This window comes from Protopterus annectens, chromosome 2.part1, assembly GCF_019279795.1.
Source record: "Protopterus annectens isolate FY-2018-M chromosome 2.part1, PAN1.0, whole genome shotgun sequence".
In the NCBI taxonomy this organism is placed as follows: domain Eukaryota; kingdom Metazoa; phylum Chordata; order Ceratodontiformes; family Protopteridae; genus Protopterus; species Protopterus annectens.
The window spans coordinates 1,598,820,143-1,598,844,433 of record NC_056729.1 but is presented as its reverse complement, the minus strand read 5'-3'; the positions used below and the strand labels follow the sequence as shown (position 1 = coordinate 1,598,844,433).

The 24,291-nt window shown below is 44.0% G+C and overlaps 1 protein-coding gene across 1 annotated transcript in view; it reads left to right on the top strand.

Annotated features, from left to right (window-relative positions):
* PHC2 (polyhomeotic homolog 2) overlaps positions 1-24,291 on the top strand; it is a 2,832,203-nt gene that overhangs the window by 1,451,596 nt on the left and 1,356,316 nt on the right. The window contains 1 exon segment of the mRNA XM_044063043.1: positions 2,700-2,858. Within this exon segment, the coding sequence (XP_043918978.1) occupies positions 2,700-2,858 (159 nt within the window).

The window sequence follows — 24,291 nt, the reverse complement described above, 5'->3', positions numbered from 1 at the left end:
AGACTGGAATTCAAGACTGTTCCTGGGTTTCAAGGAATTCCATCTGTTCAAAAACAACAGAGGGATCTAGTAGGGCCCATGATTTAGGAGATATTTTCACAGGAGGCCAGGCCATAGAGAGGTTTGCCAAGAAGGACACAACACTATTTTTTATTCAAAGCTATTTATTCTTATAACCAAGAAAGAATGGGCATTGGAGAACCATTTTAGCCTTTTAGTGCTAAACAAATTCCTAAAGGTCCATAAGTTCAGTCTTGTTGACACTCCTGGCTGTCCAGGCATTGATGGTGATTCTAGACTTAAATGAGTTCTATATATACTCATTCATGGTGATCACTTCTTCAGGTTTGAAGCATTTGTATCATCTACTGCAACCAGAGTATTTAAAAATGTCAGAATGCAGTGATAGCCAATTGCAGGACCAGCGGTATGCATGTGCAGCCATATCTTGATGACAACCTCTTCAGTCTCAGTCCAGGAGTAGTTACAGCGGGCCTTAACTTACATCCTGGAATGCGTTCAGAGCATAGGGTTCTGTATCAGTATGTAAAAATTCTGTTCGATTCCAGACAGGTTAGTGGTGCTCAGAGGGATACTGTGAATATGAAAGAGGTTTTTTTTTTATTAGGAGAAAGTAGAACTCCTTTCTGGCTTTTGCAGGAATATGGCACTGAAGGACTCTGTATCAACTTGGGAATTCCTAAAAATTCTGAGCCATTTGGCATCTGTCATTCTAATGGTACCCTTGAGAGTGCAGTGGTTCCAGAGGACATGGCAGCAGCATGAACAGTCATTGGCGACACCTCTTCCACTGCTTCCATCCATAAGGAAAGAATTGGAGAGATGATTGCTCAAGTGCAGCATAATCAGCAGATGCCTTCCATACAACCTCTTCCAAACCAAACAATGAGTACAGATGTCTCAGATACTACCGGGGGGGCACACTGTGGATTTTAGAGTTCTGGGCAACTGGAGTCCAAAGATAAAAGGAAGTATATAAAATGAAATGATGGCAGTAACCCTGACTGTCAAAGCTTTTAAGGAAATTTGGAAAGCCGGAGAACCTCCAGCCATGAATGGATGCTAGATAGGAAAGCCTACTTGGATCCTCCTTACAGCTGGGAAATATACAAAGATAGATATCTTTGCTTCGGGCAGAAGACAGCTACAGAAATTCTTCTTCAGAGCAGCGCATGAACAGCCTTCTACAGAAGGGCAGGTACACAGTCCATCCTAAATGCTGCAGCCTGGTCCTCTATCAACACCTTTTCAAAACAGTACAAGCTTTACATCACCTCTAAGAGTAGGGTTGGATTTGCCATGCCTGCAGAGTCTCATGTCATCCACAGCTTAGAATTCTTCCACTTCTCAAACCTTGTGAGCTCTGGGAAGAATTCCAGTACCTAGTACTCCTGCAACAGTCATCCATGCCCTGAGTATACACCAGTTGTGTAAGTAATTTAGTATAACAGTAGGTATTCAAGTGAGTCATTGTTGTAATACACATTTCTCTCCTATCTTCTCCTCTTGTTCCCTTGAGGCATCCTGGGGCTCTGGAGGGGTGGGATACCCTTTAACCATTTCACCTTTTCTCCTCTCACACTGCCACATCCACCTGTTTTACAGGGTCTCAGGCCTCTTCATATATGGATAGATTTAGGGAAACCACGTTCCCAGGATTTTATGACCTCCTTTACTTGTTTCTACCAGGCTCATGGTGTGACAGACCCAACTCCAGACAGAATTATGATCAAAAACAGTGGCAGAGTCCTTCCCAGCTGGACCACAGACAATAAGGACCTGAAAGTGGTGAGGGTGAATGCTGTGAACAAGCTGGCATCTCAGGGAAGCAGGCCATCCTCATGCCAAGAGGGGGAAGGATGATGTCTCTAGAAATATTGTCAGACTTCCTGCAGCAGAAATACTACTGCAGCAGTGAACCACTTGAACATTTACTATTATGATAAGGTCATTACACACTCACCTATACTGATGCTGGATCCAGGATTGTGGTATATATTATTAGGGTTATGAGGTTTAGCTGAAGCCATATGCATTTCTTTGCCTTTCTATTTTTTTTTTGGCAAATAATGCTGTTTTTATTTGCTTTCCGTAGTAGTCATGCCCTTGTAACTGTGAAAATCTGATCAAGCCACAGTCACTTCTTAGTGATGTTTTGGTCTCTGGATCTTTGTGGGCTAACCATTTCACTCTTGTTAAGAAACAGTGAAGTTCCCATTAAGTTTTGTTGTGAAAAGGCACTGCTCCAAGTAAGTGAATCATCTAGAAAAGTATCTGAAACAGGCAGATACAACATGACTTAAGTGAGTAATTTGCATTTAGCTTTGCAGTGGCATTTAACAGGTGGGCATGGAGGGTCATTTTAATCAAGCAATAGAACAAAAGATGCTGTTCTATACCATCTAAATGATCTTTTTTTCCATGCTTAATTTGCATGAGTGTGACTTCACTGCCATTCGTATTTTCTCTAAGGTCATCTCTGCTGTGCTCTGATCTTGTGTGCATGCTTTGAATGTGCACCAACCTGACTCTGCTTGAAATGCTTGCTGTTTTTGAACAGGTTATTTATGTGGTTAGTGCTTTTAGTTCTCAAAGAAAAATGTAGGACAATTGTAAAACCAACAGAAGCTGATGTGCACAATGTATTCAGAAGATGATCAGGGTCCTTCTCTTTGCAGGTAATCCAGCAGGCACTGCAGCGTCAGCCAAACACGGCAGCTCAGTACTTGCAGCAGATGTATGCAGCTCAGCAACAGCATCTCATGCTGCAGACGGCAGCCCTTCAGCAGCAGCACCTGAACAGCGCTCAGCTGCAGAGCCTTGCAGCCGTACAGCAGGTAAGAACTAATGCAGCACTCTGTAACACGCTGATGGCAAGCACCAGCTTAAGGGAGGAACTTGTCTACAGATAAAACAATTAAAAGATAAAAGTTTCCTTTCTTTCTTCTGGATTATTTGACATGCTTATCTTAAAAACACTTCCGACTATAAACAGCTGTGGTTAGTGTACATGAATTAGGCACCATAGGTTAAGCGGTTAAGTATTTTTCCAAAGTCACAGCATTATCAAGTAGTAATGGAATGCAGTAGGGGTCTTTGAAATTCATAACTGATTTGTTCTGGCTTCTGTATTGCATTGCTTTGTTTAAGAATGTAAACAGCTGTTAAGCCTCTCAACTGTACAGATTTTCACAGAACGTCCAGATTTTGGCCTCATAATTTTGGTCCCTTTTTTCATAAAATTGTGTTTTTTCTGGCAAATTAGTGGTACATCGTTAAAGACTGAAGTTCAGAAATAATGACAGATATTTGAGTTTCAGACTTCATATCCTTCAGAAAATTCAATGCTAATGCAAAACCTGTTATTCTATCAACTTTCTAAGTTTGTAAGAACAGTATTTAAACATTGTCCCCATTTTGGTCCTTTGTCCCTTTTATGGCTTTGTCCAGATTTCTTGCTCTAAGAGGTTGAGAGGTATGGTGTGCTTGCTGTCTTTATTTCTTTTACTTGCCTTTCATTTACTGGGCTGGTCCTTCGAACTTTTTTGGAAATAACCTAGGCCTCAAGGGCAAAGGTAAATACTATATAAAGACACTTTAGGGCAGTAAATCAACCAGCATGTTTTTTCATTGGCAACCAGAGTACCACAGAAAATGTGCAGACATGGGGAAGAACATGTTGACTCCACACAGATAATAACCTGGAGCAGAAGTCAAGACTGAACTCCTGACCTGTAAAGCAGATGTCACAGCATTGAGTAACTGTGTTGTATGTCTCAGCATGTGCTTTTAAGTGCAGTTTGGTGCATTTAATGATGAAAAGCCTGATATTACTTTGTCAAGTGAAAAGAGGAAAAACAGTAGTCCTATTAGGACGGTTTGTTTTATCATTTCACAGCAAATGGCAGACCATTTCAGAGGGACATTCTCTGGCTGATGAAACATGATTTATCAGCAGTGTGAAGCAGATATGATGCATGCAGGCAGGGTTATAGAGAAATACGCAATATGCTGAATGACAATATGTTCTTACTTCCTTGACAGTAACAACTGCAAAATAAGAGTCAGACAGTAGAGAGGTATGAAAGCACAACTCCTTCATGAGATGCGATATAAAATGTGATCTGCATTTTGCAAGTCAGGTATAGCTTAATTTTGTGATCATCTTTCAGAATCCTCAAGTCAGGATTTAGCAGATTAGTTTAGTTTACTCTAGTAAGAAAATTAAGGAGCTCTAGAAAGAGGCATACAGGAAAATAAACATCTACTTTCTGTGTGGCTGAGGACAGCGGGGTGGGGTGCGTGGGCAACATCTTCAGTATTAGTAAGTTGCATGAGATATAAAGTTAATGGAGCAATATTCTTAGACTGTTGTGGAGCAAGACAGGTTTGGGTTTATTTTAAGAAAAGGACAAAAAGTAATTCTAACTCAAAAAATAAATATATGATATAAGAAATAAATGACTGGGCCAAGGTAGGGTTATACTCTAAGTTCTAGGTGATAATAAAGTAGTTCTGTCAGAGTTCTTTACAAAAACGGATACAGGAGCTCAGAGATAATGTTATTGTGAAGATCTGAGGATCTTATTTTAAGTGGCCTTCTGCAGCTGATTTAATTAATGAGATAATGCCTCCTAGGCTATTTTGAATAACTCCTCAGTGTTTTAGTAGTCTTGTGTTTAGGAGGCATGCCACATTTGACCTGTATGACTGCCACTAGACTCATGTTAAGGGACATGTGTTTTTCTGTAGTTTTACTTTGTTAGCTCTTTGTAGAAAAGTTCTTGAGCTATATGCTGAAAGTATAGTCATGCAGTTATCAGATCATTAATTATGACTATCAGAGGGGCTTTGTCTGTTTTTCCATGGACACAGAGTGCTGCTGCATCTATAAGCGGTTCAGCACAGTGACTAAACATACAAAGCACAGCACAGTATTAGCTGGATCGGTTGAACAGACAGGCCCAACCAAGAAGAGCAATGTAGGTAACAGGGACAAGACTTTTAGGCTTGGCTCCTTTTGTAAGTCCATCACTCTGACAATGAGCTCTGCTTCTTCTCCTGGCTCTTAATAATCTACTAAGAGGTAACACTTCTCTTCATCTTTAGAGATGGAGAAGTGGATCAGGGAGGCAGCTCTTTGGCACCTTCTGTTGGAAGCAAGCCCTCAGTATTCATCATCATCACAGTTTATCGTCAAACGTACAGTCTAGTGTTTCCTTGTGAGTAAGGAATAGATCCTAGGATCTTATGCACATGCCAGTAGGTCTGACTCCATTTCTGAGTGGTCAGCTACAGCCATATCTCCTTTCTGATGGATCTTTCACCATCTTTAATACATCTTTGATACAGACCATCCAAGCATTGTGCTCCTTCTGCTACCACATTCATTTATTAGTTTTATTTATTTATGTTTAGATGACCAAATAAGTCCCATTAGGCCTACTGCCTATTTTCAGGCATGGGAGACACAAGGTAGTATTAATACTGAGTAAGCCAAATTTGGCCAGTGCAACAGGGAAATTCCCAGGCAGGCACGTGCGCGTGTTCTCTCTCTCTCTCTCTCTCTATATATATATATATATATATATATATATATATATATATATATATATATATACACACACACACACACACACACACACACACACACACACACACACACACACACACACCAGAAGAGAATCCTTTTGAATGGATGTTAAACAGGGTTGTTTTCGTGGATGTAGTTCACAGATAGACTGTGCCAAAAGTAGTCATTCTAGTTTCTCAAGAAAACAGACAGCTGCAAGGGGTTAACACAACTCTCTTGAGATACTCCAGGTCCAGTTAACTATAGTCAAAATACCCCTCCACATCTTCACCAGCTACAGGTCCCCTACCATAAACCAGGAGAAGCACAGTGCCTACCTGGACTTGCTAGAGTTGCTCAACACCTTGGTCATGGGAGATGTCAGCCATCCTTACATGTATTGGGTGATATACATGAGCACAAACACAATTGCTACGAGGTTCCTGGACTTTGTTAATTCAAATGCCCTGGAATAGTTGGCCCACACTGCCACAAGGGGCTCAGATGTCCTGGACTTAGTGCTCACCAACACAGGGAGGTCACTGCACTACCCCCTATGTGTTGCCCTCCCTGGTAACGTCAGACCATAAATCTGTCTTGTTTGAAGTAAAGCTCAAACCTGGCACCCCCACAGGTGTAAAAAAATTGAAAATTTTCTCCAAAGCAAACTACTGCCTACTAAGCATTGCTCTAAAAAGTTTCAAAGCCCCTGTCAACATAGCCAACTATAACTGCTATGCTGAGGATACACAAATGCCCTATACTGCCTCTTAAACAAATGCATTGACTTGGCTGCACCCAATAGGAACAAAACCAGGTCTTCCTGAAAAAACAGGCCACCCTGGTGGTCTGTAAATGTAAATAAGCTATACAACAAAGGAAAAAAACTGATGTCTAAGAACAGGAGGGAACTAACTCAACAGAGGAAGAATACCCTCCACATCTTGAACAAGCAAATCAGATGTGATGTTCACTGAACTCAATTAGTGGTCTGATAAGGGTCAGGTACAGTGGAGCTATAAAGTACAGTTGTGTACGTACCATAAATGTAGATGTTCGAGTGTATTCACTGTTGCAATCATTACACTTGGGTTATCCTGCTGGCAGGCTACCCGCAGTCGGCCTGAATTCCAAAGTCCTGGTCCGGCGTTGGTTGCTGATGCCTCTTCCCTGACGTCAGTGCGCCAGGGGTATAAAAGATGCAGCCGACGCCATTTTCTTCAGTCGTCCTTGCCGCGCGGTGCCCGAAGCAAAAGCAGTTCACAAGTGCTGGTCGGCTGAAATCGAATTTCAGATCCGAAGTCTTCAATAAAGCTAAGTACCCCATTGGGGAATCTTTTTTCTTGCTCCAGACTGATGTCAGAAAAAGTTAACAATTGTATTTCTTGTGGGAAGCAAATGCCTCATAAGTTTTCCATTCTTACTGTATTCCTTGCCTAGGCCCTGACCACGATGTTGCTAGCTATCAGTTTTGTGCTAGAATTAACCAACGCACTATTAAGCGTCGGTACGATTTTGCCTTTCATTACTTTGGCGGAAGGTTTAATTATATAACGCCGTCGGAACAGCAGACAACCGGAGTTTATAAAAAGCGCAAGGAAAAGGACAGGCATCCGAGGTCCAAAACCGACAGTGAGGCTTCCGCTAGGCCAGTCGCCGGTTCGCCGGTTTTTAGTGAGGTGCTTTCGCAGTCCCTGACGCCTGCTACCTCAGAGCCACAGGCCGCTTCCGACTCCCACGTGGAGACAACTAGGCCTCTGGATACTCAAGGTATTGGACACTTGGAAACTATTCCCTCAGATGGGTCTGGAGCCGCTGAGCAGGCATCGGCTTCTGAGGGTGTTTTCAGACCTACACAGTTATATGTCAAGCCAACCTCAGCTTCCAAGGCAAAGACTAAAACAGCTTTAAAGACAAAGAAACAGGTACAGCATTCTCCTGGACAGACGTCCATGCCTAAGAAACAGATGCTTAAAATGGCCAAAGACCTAATTACTTTGATCAGGGGTTCCCATCCCCCTCCTGACTATATATAATATAATTCTTCTGATCAGGTTTCCATTTCCTCTGACTCCTCTTCAGAACAGGGATACTGTCTTCCTCCTTATGAGGATTCTGATGCTGAAGAATCTATTCCTTCAACCTCTCCTCCTGATGATTATTCTTTTGGGGAAACCCTGCATACCATGAGGGAGCATTTTCACTGGGAGAGCCAAGATTACTCAGAATCTAAGAAAAGGCTCAGAGACTTTCTTTTACTGCCTCAGCACAGACCTCTTGCTATTCCACCTGTTCTAGACATTGTAGATTATGTATTTTCAGAGTCCGGCCTGTCTACTGACTCTTTACCCCCTGCACCTGTTAAGCCAGAGAGATACTACAGGGTTCCAGATTCTCATAAATTTCTATATAAAAACCCTGCTGCTGACCCAGAAACTATATCTCAAAGTCCCAAAGGGGTCAAGGCTTCCACTGCAACAAAACCCTGTCCCCTCTGATAGGGATTCTAGGGCACTGGACAGATGGGGGAAAAAAGTTTACACTTCTGCTACCTTGGCTGTAAGGGCTTTAAATTGTCAGTTTCATATGCTTAAATATCAGCAATACTTAATGTCACTGCTAAAACAGGAAATGATGACACATTCTGAATTTTCTGAAAACAAGAAAATGCAGGATTTATTGCATGCAGCTGAACAAGTGGGAAAGCATACTTTGCAATGTGGTTTTGATTCACTGGAGGCCTCTTGCAGGGCTGCTGTTACAGGTTCTGTCATTAGAAGGCATGCTTGGTTAAAGGAACAGAATCTGCCTGATCATGTTAAAGCAAAATTATTGGATGCTCCATTACAGCATGATACTTTGTTTGGTGTAAAGGCAGAAGAGGTGTTGAAGAAAATGGAGGATAAAGCGAAATCTATGCAGACAGTAAAGGATTTCTTACAGGTACAGCCACCCAGATTTAGCAGGAACTGGCCTTCTACGAATTGGTCCTTTCCAGTGTCAGACAGGCCACAAAGAGGCAGATACAGACGCCCTAGAGGCAGACCCCAGCCCCAAGGTTCATACAGGCCTAAACAATGGGGTGCTTCTACCTCCAAAAGCGGAGAAGACAAATCACAGCCATATAGGAAACAGTCCTAATGACTTTCCTCTGCCAATGCCAAGCACTAATCTTTTGGCAGCACCCTTAGGGGGAAAGCTAGCACTTTTTTCACAAAATTTGCACATGATCACCCAGGACAAATGGGTCTTGAATATAGTCTCTCAGGGCTACAGGTTCCACTTTCACAACCTTCCAAAGACAAAAGGTATGCCAGACCTGCCACACAATCAATGGGCAGAGGGACAAAAGCAAGTTTCATCTCTCATGGGCATGAGGGCTATTCAGTGAGTACCACAGCAAGAGCAAGGACAAGGATTTTATTCAACACTTTTCTTGGTTCCCAGAAAGGACAAAGCCTGGAGACCAATACTGGACCTGTCTATTCTAAACACTTTTCTGGACGTTCCAAAGTTCAAAATGTTGACTCTGCAGCAGCTTCTGCCCATGCTGGGCAAGAAGGCTTGGCTTGTAACTTTGGACCTCAAAGAGGCATACCTGCATGTCCCAATCAGACAATCTTGCAGAAGATACCTCAGATTCATAGCTGGTTCAATGCACTACCAATTCTCTGCACTGCCCTTTGGCTTATCTACTGCGCCCAGGGTCTTCACAAAATGCCTGGCACCAGTAATTTCATTTTGCAGACAAAGAGAAATTCAAATATATCCCTACTTGGACGACTGCCTTATTCAAGTAGAGAACAAAGACGTTCTACTGAAACATCTGGCGTTTGTAAAAAGATTACTAATTTGCCTAGGGTACACAGTAAACGAAAAGAAATCAAAACTAGTACCCTCTCAAGAGATAATATTCCTGGGTGCAAGCTTAAATACAACTGCCCAGATGGCTTATCTCACACCAGACAAACAAAGGCAACTGACTTCTTACTTTGAAAAGATGGCAACAAAGACCCAGTTATCTGCAAGAAAAATTCTGCAGGCTTTGGGCTTCATGGCATCCTGCATTCTGCTAATTCCATCTGCAAGACTGCATATGAGGAAGCTACAATGGTACCTAAAAAGTGTTTGGACTCAACATTGCCACAGCCTGGAAACATTAATTACCCTCATTCCCTGCCTGCAACAGGAGTTTCAATGGTGGGCACAGGCCTGTCACCACAACAAGGGGCAGCCATTGACTTTACCCACAGCCAGGTAGACACTAACAACAGATGCATCAGATTATGCCTGGGCGGCCCACATGGCAGGAAAATGTATTCAGAGCACATGGCCCGCAAGCCAAATGCATCTTCATATCAATCAAAAAGAGATGCTAGCTGTACAGAATGCCCTGACAGCCTTTAAGGATCTACTCCATCCAGGACAACTGCTGATAAAGACGGACAATACTACAGTCATGTGGTGCATAAACAAGCAAGGAGGCACACATTCCTACCCCCTCTACAGACAAGCCATGTCTTTGTGGAACACAGCATTGACTTATCGAGTGCACCTGCAAGCACAATTCCTGCCAGGAAAGACAAATACTCTGGCAGACGAACTAAGCAGAAACCTCATGCACCCTCATGTGTGGAAACTGGATCCACAAGTCTTCAGCATGATAACGAGGAAATGGGGATGCCCAGACATAGATCTATTTGCCTCCCCTCACAACTGCCAACTACAGAGATTCTGCACAAGGACTTATCACAAACAAGCATGGAAAGTGGATGCTCTATCATTCAGCTGGAAAACCCTTACAGTATATGCCTTTCCTCCACTGCCTGTCTTCCCCAAGGTACTCCTAAAGGTGAGGCAAGAGAAGCCAAAAATGATACTGATTGCCCCAGACTGGCCACGCCAGCACTGGTATCCAATCCTAAAGAGCTTGTCTCAAGGCCCAGCCTGGACATTACCTCAAATCCCTCATCTACTGACCCAAAAAAACAATCAGATCCTGCACAGCCAACTCAGAACACTAAATCTGGCTGATGGTGGATAATATAACCACTCAGACCACACCTCTCTCTAAAGCAGTTATGGATGTTATTTTGGAGGCCAGGAGGCCCAGCACCAGAAAATCTTATGCAGAAAAATGGAAAAGATTCTGTGCTTGGAACCAGGCACAAGGAATTGACACGCATGTACCAAATATTCCTCAGATTTTACAATACCTAACTGAGATACTGGACAAAGGCCTATCCTTCTCATCAATTAAGATCCATGCCTCTGCCATTTCAGCTCATTACAATACGGATCCACCTATTTTTTCTCATCCACTGCTAAGGCAGTACCTCAGAGGGGCCAAAAACATAAGACCTCCAAGGAGAGCACCAATACCTGCATGGGACCTCAATTTTGTCTTGGAAAAGCTCACACTGCCTCCTTTTGAGCCAGCCAATACAGCTGAGATAAAATTCTTATCATGGAAAACAGCTCTGCTCCTAGCAATAACTTCAGCAAGAAGCGTCTCAGAGCTCCAGGCACTAATGGCTGTGGAACCTTTTATTATTTTCCATCCGGACAGGGTTTCTCTAAGGACAAACCCAACATTTATGCCTAAGGTAGTGTCCAGTGTGGCTCTTAACCAAACCATTCATTTGCCTACCTTTTATCCAAACCCACAGAATAAAGGGGAGAGACTTCTGCATTCTTTGGACATACACAGACAGCTACGCTTCTACTTGGACAAAACTAAAGCTTTCAGAAAGACTGAGCAACTTTTAGTGGCATATGCTGCAGGATCCCAAGGAAAGGCTATTTCAAAGCAGACTATTTCAAAATGGATAGGCAACTGTATTCATTTCTGCTATTCACAACATGGTAAATCAGTGCCTAAGGGCATTAGGCCACATTCAACCAGAGCAGCAGCCACTTCAGCAGCCTTCCTCAGAAGAGTACCAACCAAGTATATTTTGGAGGCTGCAACTTGGACTTCAGTGCACACTTTTACAAAGCACTACCACTTACCTCTTTACTCTAAATCCAGAGCAGGCTTTGCCACTGCAGTTCTGCACAGCCTCATAGCCACTCCTAATTCTATTTAGGCCCAGCCACCCAACCTCAGCTTTGGGATTCAACCCAAGTGTAATGACTGCAACAGTGAAATACGATGAACATAGTACAGTTGTGTACCTACCATAAATGTAGATGTTCGAGTGGATTCACTGTTGCAGTCCAGGTTACCCTCCCTCCATCCCCCTTTCATTGCTGGGACTTATCTCTACTTCTCTATTCTATACAACCTATGTGGTGTATTTGCTTGTAGATGAAGGTAACGTTTATGTTAGTGCATGCTTTTTTATAAGCAGAATTTTTAGCCTACCCTTTTGGGGGCACCTGACATCTGGGGCAAGAAAAACTGAAGAAAATGGCATCGGCTGCATCTTTTATATCCCTGGCGCACTGACGTCAGGGAAGAGGCGACAGCAACCGATGCCGGACCAGGACTTTGGAATTCAGGCAGACTGCAGGTAGCCTGCCAGCAGGATAACCCAACTGTAATGACTGCAACAGTGAATACACTCGAACATCTACATTTATGGTAGGTACACAACTGTACTTTTTGTCCTCTAAGGCTAGCTATGAGTAAATTAGTATCCTTAGCTAAAGGCATTCCTTAGCTGTGTCCAAAACCCAAAAGGGTATGCTCAGCTGTGTGCCAAACCTATAGTGGATGGTACCACTCCCACTGAACCTGATGAAATTCCCAGCTTGCTAGTCAACAGATTTGGCAATAACATCACCCACCCTGTCCCCACCAGACATACCCCAAAGCATTCCTGACACCATTCCTATATCGAGTATCTCCAAAGAACAGGTCATACAAGCACTCTCCAAGGCCAAATTCATGGCTTCTGTGGGACCAGATAACATCCCAAGCTGCTTACTAAACAATCTAAAACAAGAAGTAGCGAATCCACTCGGCACTTTTTTTAACCACAACCTGATGACTGGCTTTGTCCCGGCAGAGTGGAGAACAGCAACAGTAATCCCCTTGCACATAGGGGGTCCATCAACTGGCCCTGGGAAATATAAACCTTAACCAGCCTTATCTGCAAGGCCATGAAAAGAATCATCATGGACCTTATCCACAAGGACATAGGTGACCTGAAAACCCTTGACCTGGCCCATTTTGGTTTTGTCAAGAGTAGATCTTGCTTATTAAACTTAGTGAACGTCTTTGAGAATGTCACCAAAGCCCTGGATGAGGGTAAAACAGTACATGCCACCTGTCTTGAGTTAGCCAATGCCTTTGACACAATTCTCCATTCGGGTATCATAGAGAAAATCTCCCAGCTGAGGTTTAAGCCATACATTACTAGATGGGTAGCAAACTGGCTTACCAACAGAATGCTCACTGTCAAAGCTGGGGAGTCCACCTTCACCAGTAGACCAGTTAGCAGTGGGGTACCACAAAGATCTGTGCTGGGCCCTCTACTGTTTGGAATCTATTTCTCTGAATTTCAGGAGGTAGATGACCTGTGGCTTACCAAGTTTGCGGATGACTGTAAACTGGGTGCAGTCATAGAGTCGACCAACAATGTTAACATATTACAGAAAGGGCTCACACAGACAAATGATTAGTGCCAAACTCACTGACTAAAACTTAAAGCAAAAAAAAATGCCTCATTATCCCCTTTGGCAAAGAAGTAGCCCCTACTAATTATGATATAGAATGTACCCCTCTAAGCTCAAACTCAGTGGTGTGAGACTTGGTTGGGAATAGAGGTTGATAGCAATCTAAACTTCAATCACTATGTGTCCGTAGTCGTAAGAAAAGCATCCTACATTGTACATCTCATAAATAAGGCATCACATCCAAGATCAGGGAGGATGTTCATCGTGTTTCACTGTTGCAGTCATTACACTTGGGTTATCCTGCTGGCAGGCTACCCGCAGTCGGCCTGAATTCCAAAGTCTTGGTCCGGCATCGGTTCGCCTCTACCCTGACGTCAGTGCGCCAGGGGTATAAAAGATGCAGCCGATGCCATTTTCTTCAGTCTTTCTTGCTGCGTGGTGCCCGAAGCAAAAGCAGTTCGCAAGTGCCGGTCGGCCAACTCCTGAGATTTTCGAATTCGAATTTCAGATCCGAAGTCTTCATTAAAGCTAAGTACCCCGTTGGGGAAACTTTTTTCTTGCTCCAGACCGATGTCAGAAAAAGTTAACAATTGTATTTCTTGTGGGAAGCAAATACCTCATAAGGATTTTCACTCTTACTGTATTTCTTGCCTAGGCCCTGACCATGATGTTGCTTGTTGCCGGTTTTGTGCTAGATTTAACCAACGCACTATTGATTGCCTTTCATTACTTTGGCCGCAGATTCAATTATACAATGCCAGCAGAACAGCCGACTACCGGAGTTTATAAAAAACTTAAGGATAAAGACAAGGACAGGCATCCGAGGTCCAAAACCGACGATGAGGCTTCCTCTAAGCTAGTAGTCGGTTCACCGGTTCTCAGTGAGGAGCTTTTGCAGCCCCTGATGCCCGCTACCTCAGAGCCACAGGCCACTTCCGACTCCCACGTGGAGCCGACTGGGCCTCTGGAAACTCAAGGTATTGAATCCTCGGAAACTATTCCCTCAGATGGGTCCGGAGCCGCTGTGCAGGCATCGGCTTCTGAGGGTGTTTTCAGACCTACACAGTTATATGTAAAGCCATCTTCAGCTTTAAAGCCAAAGACTAAAGCAGCTCTAAAGACAAAGAAACAAGTACAGCATTCTCCAGGACAGACTTCCATGCCTAAAAAAAAACAGATGCTCAAAATGGCCGAAGACCTTATTACTTTGATCAGGCGTTCCCATACCCTCCTGATAAGAGGCCTAGGCAAGAAACAGAATATGAATCTTCAGATCAGGTTTCCATTTCCTCTGATTCCTCCTCTGAACAAGAATACTCTCTTCCTCCCTATGAGGATTCTGATGCTGAAGAATCTATTCCTTCAGCTTCTCCTCCTGAAGAATATTCCTTTGGGGAAACCCTGTATACCATGAGGGAGCATTTTCAGTGGGAGAGCCAGGATTATTCAGAATCTAAGAAAAGGCTCAGAGATTTTCTTTTACTTCCTAAGCACAGGCCCCTTGCTATTCCCCCTGTTCTGGACATTGTAGATGATGTTTTTTCAGAGTCCGGCCTGTCTCCAGACTCTATACCCCCTGCACCTGTTAAGCCAGACAGATACTACAGGGTCCCAGATTCCCATAAATTTCTATACAAAAGTCCTGCTGCTGACCCAGAAACTATATCTCAGGGTCCTAAGGGAGTCAAGGCTTCCACTGGTAAAAACCCTGTTCCCTCTGATAGAGATTCAAGAGCACTGGACAGATGGGGGAAAAAAGTTTACACTTCTGCTACTTTGGCTGTAAGGGCTTTAAATTGTCAGTTTCATATGCCTAAATATCAGCAATACTTAATGTCATTATTACGACAGAAAATGTTGCCTAACTCTGAATGTCCAGAAAACAAGGAAATGCAGGATTTATTGCATGCAGCTGAACAAGTGGGAAAGCATGCTTTGCAATGTGGTTTTGATTCACTGGAGGCCTCTTACAGGGCCGCTGTTACATGATGTTCATCGTGCATTACAGCTGCAGTAGTTACATATGGGTTTTCAGCCGGCAGGCGGTCCCTCGGTCGGCCGAATTCCAAAGTCTTGGTCCGGCGTCGGTTGCTGTCGCGTACTCTTCTGACGTCAGGAAGGCTAGAGTATAAAAGACACAGCCGACGCCATCTTCTTCAGTCTTTTTTGCCGCTGTGCCCGGCAGAAGCAGTTCGCAAGTGCCGGTCGGCCAGCTCCTGAATTACGAAAAATTTTGGAACCAAGTCTTCATTAAAGCTAAGTACGAACCTTTTCTTGCCTCAGACCGATGTCAGAAAAAGTTAATAATTGTATTTCTTGTGGGAAGCAAATACCGCATAAGGATTTCCATTCCCTTTGCATACCTTGTTTGGGCCCAGACCACGGCGCCTCGGCTGCCGTTTTGTGCTACTTTCAATAAACGCACTATCCCAACATTATTTTGGAAAAGCGTTTAACTATAAAATGTCGCCGGATACTCCGACTACCGCTATGTCCAGAAAACGCAAGAAAAGGACCGTCAGTCGAGAACTGCGGTCTCCACCGACACCTTGAAACAAGCTCCACGTGGGCGGTTCTCAGTGAGACGCCTTTGCAGTCCCTGACCTCCGACACTCCTCGGCGGGTCTTCTGTGCCTGAGACCGCTGGTTCTTCGCCCTTTCCCAGACTACTACCGGCTCATGTCGAACCCACCAATGTGGATAGATCTACATCCACTCATGGTGTATTTCGCCTTCATCTTCCTTCTCCATCAAGGCCTTTACAAAAGCAAAATCAGCCAAGCAACTTTCTAGGCCTGCCTCACAAGGCCCAAGACCTGGGCCCACGCCTAAGAAGCACATGCTTAAAATGGCTGAAGACCTGATCACTCTTATTAGAGGCTCACAGCCCCTCCTGACAAGAGACCCAGAGTAGAGGAGGATTCTCCTCCTTCTGACCAAGATTCCATTTTATCAGAACATTCTGATGCTGAAGAAGAGTCTTATTCTCCTTTGAGGATTCGGATGCAGAGCAGTCCATTCCTTCTGTATCCCCCTGAGGATTTTTCCTTTGGGGAAACTTTACACTCCTTGAGAGCACTTCCATTGGGAAGGCCAAGATTTTTCCGACTCCAAGAAAAGGCTCAGGGAATTCCTCTGGTTACCTCAGCATAGGCCTCTGGCTATTCCTCCTGTTTTGGAGGTTTTAGATGATGTATACCGAGGCCTGTTTAAATCCTGATTCTCTGCCTCCTGCACCAGTTAAGCCGGATAGGTATTACAGAGTTCCTAATTCTCATCAGTTCCTCTATAAAGGCCATAATGCAGATCCTGAAACTATTTCTCAAGGCCCTAAAGGAATTAAGGCTTCCACGGCCAAGAACCCACTGCCTTCGGAAAGGGAATCTAGATCTCTAGAAAGGTGGGGAAAGAAAGTTTACACCTCGGCCACCCTTGCCATGAGGGCCTTAAACTGTCAGTTTCATATGATTAGATATCAGCAATTTCTGTTATCTCAATTAAAAACAAAAATGTCACAACCTGAACAACCAGATTTAAAAGAGTTGCAGGATATGATGCATAGTGCTGAGCAAGTGGGCAAGCACACCTTACAATGTGGTTATGATGCACTAGAGGCCTCCAGCAGATCAGCCGCCACTGGAGCAGTCATTCAGACATGCATGGCTAAGGGAACAAAATCTTCCAGATCAAGTGAAAGCAAAAATTCTAGATGCACCATTACATAAGGATGTTCTTTTTGGTGGTAATGCTGAGGATATTTTACGTAAAATGGAAGAAAAGGCAAAATCTATGCAAACTGTCAAAGCTTTCTTACAGGTTCAGCCACCAAGGTTCAGCAGGAATTGGCCATCAAAACTGGTCCTTTCCAACTGACAAAGCCCAAAGGGGCAGATACAGACGGAAGGGCAGAGGACAAACCCAAGGATCCTACAGAGGCAGACAATGGCAATCACCACGCCAAGAAGTGGTGACGACAGTGCACAGCAGTACAGAAAGCAAACTCAATGACTCCCTCATTTCCATGCCAAGCAGAATTCAACTGGCAGCACCTTTAGGAGGGAAACTGGCACTATTTGCAAACAATTGGCATATTGTCACAACAGACAAATGGATTCTGGACATAATAAACAGAGGCTACAAATTTCATTTCCACACTCTTCCAAAATGAGAGGCATGCCAAACCTACCACAAAATCAAAGGGTAGAGGCACAACTACAAATTGCAAAGCTCCTAAACATGGGGGCTATACAAAAGGTACCTACGCACCAACAAGCACAAGGTTTTTATTCAAGGCTTTTTCTGGTGCCAAGAAAAGGAAGACTGGAGACCCATTCTGGACTTATCCATTCTCAACACATTCCTTCTAGTGCCAAAATTCAAGATGCTCACACTACAGCAACTCCTTCCCATGCTGGGCAAGGGTTTTGGCTGGTAACATTGGACCTCAAGGAGGCATACCTGCATGTCCCAATCAGACAAAGTTGCAGAAGATACCTCAGATTTCTTGCAGGTTCAAAACACTATCAATTCTCTGCATTGCCCTTTGGCTTATCTACTGCCCAGAGTATTCACCAAGTGCCTGGCATCAGTGATTGCATACTGCAGACTTCAAGGGATACAAATTTACCCTTATCTGACGACTGCCTGATCCAAGCGGACAGCAAACTCGTACTTCTCAAACATCTAGCATATGTGACACGTTTACTGCTTTCTCTGGGATACACCATCAACAAGGAGAAATCAAAACTAACACCCTCTCAGAAAATTACCTTCCTGGGTGCCAACTTGGACACAAACACTCAGATGGCTTACCTAACAACAGACAAACAAGGGCAACTATCTCACTACTTCAAAATGCTTGCAAAAGTACCAGGCTTACTGCAAGGAAAATCCTGCAGGCTCTGGGATTCATGGCATCTTGCATTCTTCTAATCCCATGTGCAAAGCTGCACATGAGGAAACTTCAATGGTACCTAAAGAAACTATGGTCTCAACACAGTCACAGCTTAGAAGTGGAGATTCCAATAATTCCCTGCCTACAAAAGGAATTCATATGGTGGGCTCAAGCATGCAAAGTAAACAAAGGCCTCCCATTCTGCAAGCCTCAAGCTACACAAGTCATAACGACAGACGCCTCAGATTACGCCTGGGACATGAAGGACAGGTGCATTCAGGGCAGATGGCACAAAACAGAAAAGCACCTTCACATCAACCAAAAGAAATGCTGGCAGTAATAAAGGCATTTTCAGCTTTCAGAGATTTCCTGCATCCAGGACAGCTGCTCATAAGAACAGACAACACCACAGTAATGTGGTACATAAACAAACAAGGAGGGACTCATTCATACCCCTTGTGCAGATTAACGATGACTCTTTGGAATCTAGCTCTGGAAAGACAAATAGAACTCCAGGCTCAGTACCTACCAGGAATGGAAAACACACTGGCAGACACTCTGAGCAGGCATATGACAGACCCTCACGAATGGAGGCTACATCCAGACGTATTCACAGAGATTGTTCAAGCATGGGAAGGCCAGACATAGACCTTTTGCCTCCCACAAAAATCATCAATTAAAAGTTTTGCTCAAGGACCTTCCACCCAAAGGCTTGGAAAGTGGGCCCTTTCATTCACATGGACAACTTGGTCAGTTTATGCATTCCCACCACTACCTCTGCTGCCCAAGGTGCTTCTGAAAACAAGAACAGACAAGCCAAGGATGATACTGATTGCTCCAGATTGGCCGAGACAACATTGGTATCCACTATTGAGGAACCTAACACACACTCCTCCGTGGCCCCTGCCTCTAACACCTCTACTGCTGACGAGAACAATTTCAAAACTCTTCACAGTCAGCTGAAAACTCTCAGTCTAGCTGCATGGAAAATCCCTTAACTTCACATCAGGCACTACTCTCCAAAGAAGTGCAGGATGTCATTTTGGAGGCTAGAAGACCATCTACAAGAAAAGCTTACTCCGCAAAATGGAAGCGGTTTTGCTGTTGGAATGAAGAAAGAGGACAGGATCCTAGAAAATTAAACCTGCCTCAGATGTTACAGTACCTAACTGAACTTTTGAACAAGGGACTTTCCTTTTCCTCAATCAAGATACATGCCTCAGCAATATCTGCAGAATTCAACATGGATCCTCCTTTATTCTCACACCCTCTACTGCGACAGTTCCTCAGAGGGGCTAAGAACATAAGGCCTCCAAGGAAACAACCAGTACCAGCTTGGGACCTTAACTATGTACTGGAAAAATTGACATTGCCTCCTTTTGAACCAGCTGCTTCAGCAGAATTACAATATTTGTCTTGGAAAACAGCTTTTCTACTGGCCATCACTTCAGCTCGTAGAGTCTCTGAGTTACAGGCCCTCATGGCGGTGCAGCCATTCCTAATATTCCATCAGGACAGGGTTTCCTAACACCTCCTTTATGCCTAAAGTAGTATCTAGGGTAGCCCTAAACCAGGCCATCCACCTTCCTACCTTCTACTCTAATCCTCAAAACAAAGGGGAAAGGCTGCTTCATTCTTTAGATATCCATAGGCAGCTACGTTACTACTTGGACAGAACCAAGTCATTCAGAAAATCAGATCAACTCCTAGTTTCCTATGCTGTGGGGGTCAAGGGAAACCTGTAACTAAACAGACCATTTCCAAGTGGATTGGTCACTGCATACGCTTTTGTTATTCTCATCATGGAAAGCTCGTACCTACTGGTATCAGATCCCACTCCACTAGGGCCACAGCCACCTCTACAGCCTTCCTTAGAGGAGTGCCTACTAAGGAGATCCTGGAGGCAGCCACTTGGAGTTCTGTACATACTTTCACAAAGCATTACCATCTGCCTTTATACTCCAGAACTAGAGCAGGCTTTGCCACTGCAGTTTTGCAGGGCATTCTAGCTCAACCCAGTTCCGTATAGTACCTACCACCCTATACATAGCTTTGGGATTCTACCCATATGTAACTACTGCAGCTGTAATGCACGATGAACATAGTACAGTTTTGTACCTACCATAAATGTAGATGTTCGAGGGCTATTACAGCTGCAGTACAGGTTTCCCACCCTCCTTCCCTTCTTGGTAAGACCTTGGGGTTTGAATACCTATTCATACCTGCTGACTGGGTTATCCTACTATGTTTTATTTGCTTACATTTGTGTATCACACTAATTTATGTATTGCCTTCCTTTTGGGGGCACCTGACATCTGGGGCAAGAAAGACTGAAGAAGATGGCGTCGGCTGTGTCTTTTATACTCTAGCCTTCCTGACGTCAGAAGAGTACGCGACAGCAACCGGACCAAGACTTTGGAATTCGGCCGACCGAGGGACCGCCTGCCGGCTGAAAACCCATATGTAACTACTGCAGCTGTAATAGCCCTCGAACATCTACATTTATGGTAGGTACAAAACTGTACTTTCTGTCATTAGAAGGCATGCTTGGTTAAAGGAACAGAGTCTGCCTGATCATGTTAAAGCAAAATTATTGGATGCTCCATTACAGCATGATACTTTGTTTGGTGTTAAGGTCGAAGAGGTGTTGAAGAAAATGGAGGATAAAGCGAAATCTATGCAGACAGTAAAGTATTTCTTACAGGTACAGCTACCCAGATTTAGCAGGAACTAGCCTTCTAAGAATTGGTCCTTTCCAATGTCAGACAGGCCACAAAGAGGCAGATACAGACGCCCTAGAGGCAGACCCCAGCCCCAAGGCTCATACAGGCCAAAATGGGTCTATATTATGTCATCAAACGCTTAAAAAAGCGAACGCTGATTGATCTACCTAATTTAAGCGAAAGCTTACAATCTCGAACTGTCAGATCAGCGATTTTTTTCCCAGGGAAAAAAAATCGCTGATCCAAAACACATACACACAACACAAGTACACCAAACAAACAGAAATCCACACACATACACCTAAAATCTGATACCTACCCCTACACTAAACTATGCACACACCACTAACTACCCACTTACCTTAACCCAAACCCTAACCCTAACCCTAAGGTCCGTCACTATCGCACACTCACCTCACCCGCTCCCTAACCCTAACTCACTTAAATCCGCCCTAACCCTCATGTCCACTCAATCGCACACACACCTAACCCTAGCCCTAACCCTAACTCACCTAAATCACCCTAACATTCACATCAACACAATCGCACACTTACCTGAATCCGACCGGTAACTTTCCACCATAACACTGAAAATACCGAAGTAACAGAAACGGACAACCAAATTCTTTCTCTAGGAAAAAATTTGAGTTTCTGCTGCTTCGATATTTTGCAGTTTCGTGAAAATAAGTTCGATCAATCAGCGTTCGCTTTTTTAAGCGTTCGAGGATATAATATAGACCCGCCTAAACAATGGGGTGATTCTACCTCCAAAAGCGGAGAAGACAAATCACAGCCATAGAGGAAACAGTCCTAATGACTTTCCTCTGCCAATGCCAAGCACTTATCTTTTGGCAGCACCCTTAGGGGGAAAGCTAGCACTTTTTTCACAAAATTGGCACATGACCACCCGGGACAAATGGGTCTTGAATATAGTGTCTCAGGGTTACAGGTTCCACTTTCCCACCCTGCCAAAGGCAAAAGGCATGCCAGACCTGCCACACAATCAATGGGCAGAGGCACAAAAGCAAGTTTCATCCCTCATGGACATGAGGGCCATTCAGCGAGTACCACTACAGGAGCAGGGACAAGGATTTTACTCCCGACTTTTCTTGGTACCCAGAAAGGACAAAGCCTGGACCTGTCTATTCTAAACACTTTTCTGGACGTTCCAAAATTCAAAATGTTGACTCTGCAGCAGCTTCTGCCCATGCTGGGCAAGAAGGCTTGGCTTGTGACCTTGGACCTAAAAGAGGCATACCTGCATGTCCCAATCAGACAATCTTGCAGAAGATACCTCAGATTCATAGCTGGCTCAATGCACTACCAATTCCCTGCACTGCCCTTTGGCTTATCTACTGTGCCCAGGGTCTTCACAAAATGCCTGGCACCAGTAATTACTTTTTGCAGACAAAGAGGAATTCAAATATATCTGTACTTGGACGACTGCCTTATTCAAGCAGAGAACAGGGACATTCTACTAAAGTATGATTGCTAATTTGCCTAGGGTACACAGTAAACGAAAAGAAATCAAAACTAGTACCCGCTCAAGAGATAATATTCCTGGGTGCAAGCTTAAATACAACTGCCCAGATGGCCTATCTCACGCCAGACAAACAAAGGCAACTGACTTCTTACTTCGAAATGTTGGCAACAAAAACCCAGTTATCTGCAAGAAAAATTCTGCAGGCTTTGGGCTTCATGGCATCCTGCATTCTGTTAATTCCATATGCAAGACTGCATATGAGGAAACTTCAATGGTATCTAAAAAGTGTTTGAACTCAACATTGCCACAGCCTGGAAAACCTAATCACCTTCATTCCCTGCCTGCAACAGGAGTTTCGATGGTGGACACAGGCCTGTCACCACAACAAGGGACAGCCTTTCACTTTACCCACTGCCAGGCAGACAATAACAACAGATACATCAGATTATGCCTGGGGGGCCCACATGGCAGGAAAATGTATTCAGGGCACATGGCCCTCAATCCAAAGGCATCTTCATATCAATCTAAAAGAAATGCTGGCTGTCCAGAATGCCCTGGCAGCTTTCAAGGATCTGCTTCATGTAGGACAACTGCTGATAAAGATGGACAATACTACAGTCATGTGGTACATAAACAAGCAGGGAGGCATGCATTCCTACCCCCTCTGCAGACAAGCCATGATTTTGTGGAACACAGCATTGACTTATCAAGTACACCTGCAAGCACAATTCCTGCCAGGAAAGACAAATACTCTGGCAGACGAACGAAGCAGAAACCTCATGGATCCTCACGAGTGGAAACTAGATCCACAAATCTTCAGCATAATAACAAAAAAATGGGGATGCCCAGACATAGATCTATTTGCCTCCCCTCACAATTGCCAGCTACAGAGATTTTGTACAAGGACTTATCACAAGCTGGCATGGAAAGTGGATGCTCTATCATTCAGAAGGAAAAACCTTACAGTATATGCCTTTCCTCCACTACCTCTCCTCCCCAAGGTACTCCTAAAGGTGAGACAAGAGAAGCCAAAAATGATCCTGATTTCCCCAGACTGGCCACGCCAGCACTGGTACCCAATCCTAAATAGCTTGTCTCAAGGCCCAGCCTGGACATTACCTCAAATTCCTCATTTACTGACCCAACAAAGCAATCAGATTCTGCACAGCCAACTCAGAACCCTAAATCTGGCTGCATGGTGGATAATGTAACCATTCAGGACACACCTCTCTCCAAAGCAGTTATGGATGTTATTCTGGAGGCCAGGAGGCCCAGCACCAGACAATCATATGCAGAAAAGTGGAAGAGATTCTGTGCTTGGAACCAGGCACAAGGAATTGACATGCTTGTACCAAATATTCCTCAGATTTTACAATACCTAACTGAGATGCTGGACAAAGGCCTATCCTTTTCATTGATTAAGATCCATGCCTCTGCCATTTCAGCTCATTACAATATGGATCCACCTATTTTTTCACATCCACTACTAAGGCAGTACCTCAGAGGGGCCAGAAACATAAGACCCCCAAGAAGAGCACCAATACCTGCATGGGACCTCAACTTTGTCTTGGAAAAGCTCACACTGCCTCCTTTTGAGACAGCCAATACAGCCGAGATAAAATTGTTATCATTGAAAACAGCTCTGCTCCTAGCAATAACGTCAGCAAGAAGAGTCTGAGAGTTACAGGCATTAATGGCTGTGGAACCTTTTATCATTTTCCATACAGACAGGGTTTCTCTAAGGACAAACCCAACATTTATGCCTAAGGTAGTATCCAGTGTGGCTCTTAACCAAACCATTCATTTGCCTACTTTTTATCCAAATCCCCAGAATAAAGGGGAGAGACTTCTGCATTCTTTAGACATACACAGACAGCTACGCTTCTACTTGGACAAAACTAAAGCTTTCAGAAAGACTGAGCAACTTTTAGTGGCATATGCTGCAGGATCACAAGGAAAGGCTATCTCAAAGCAG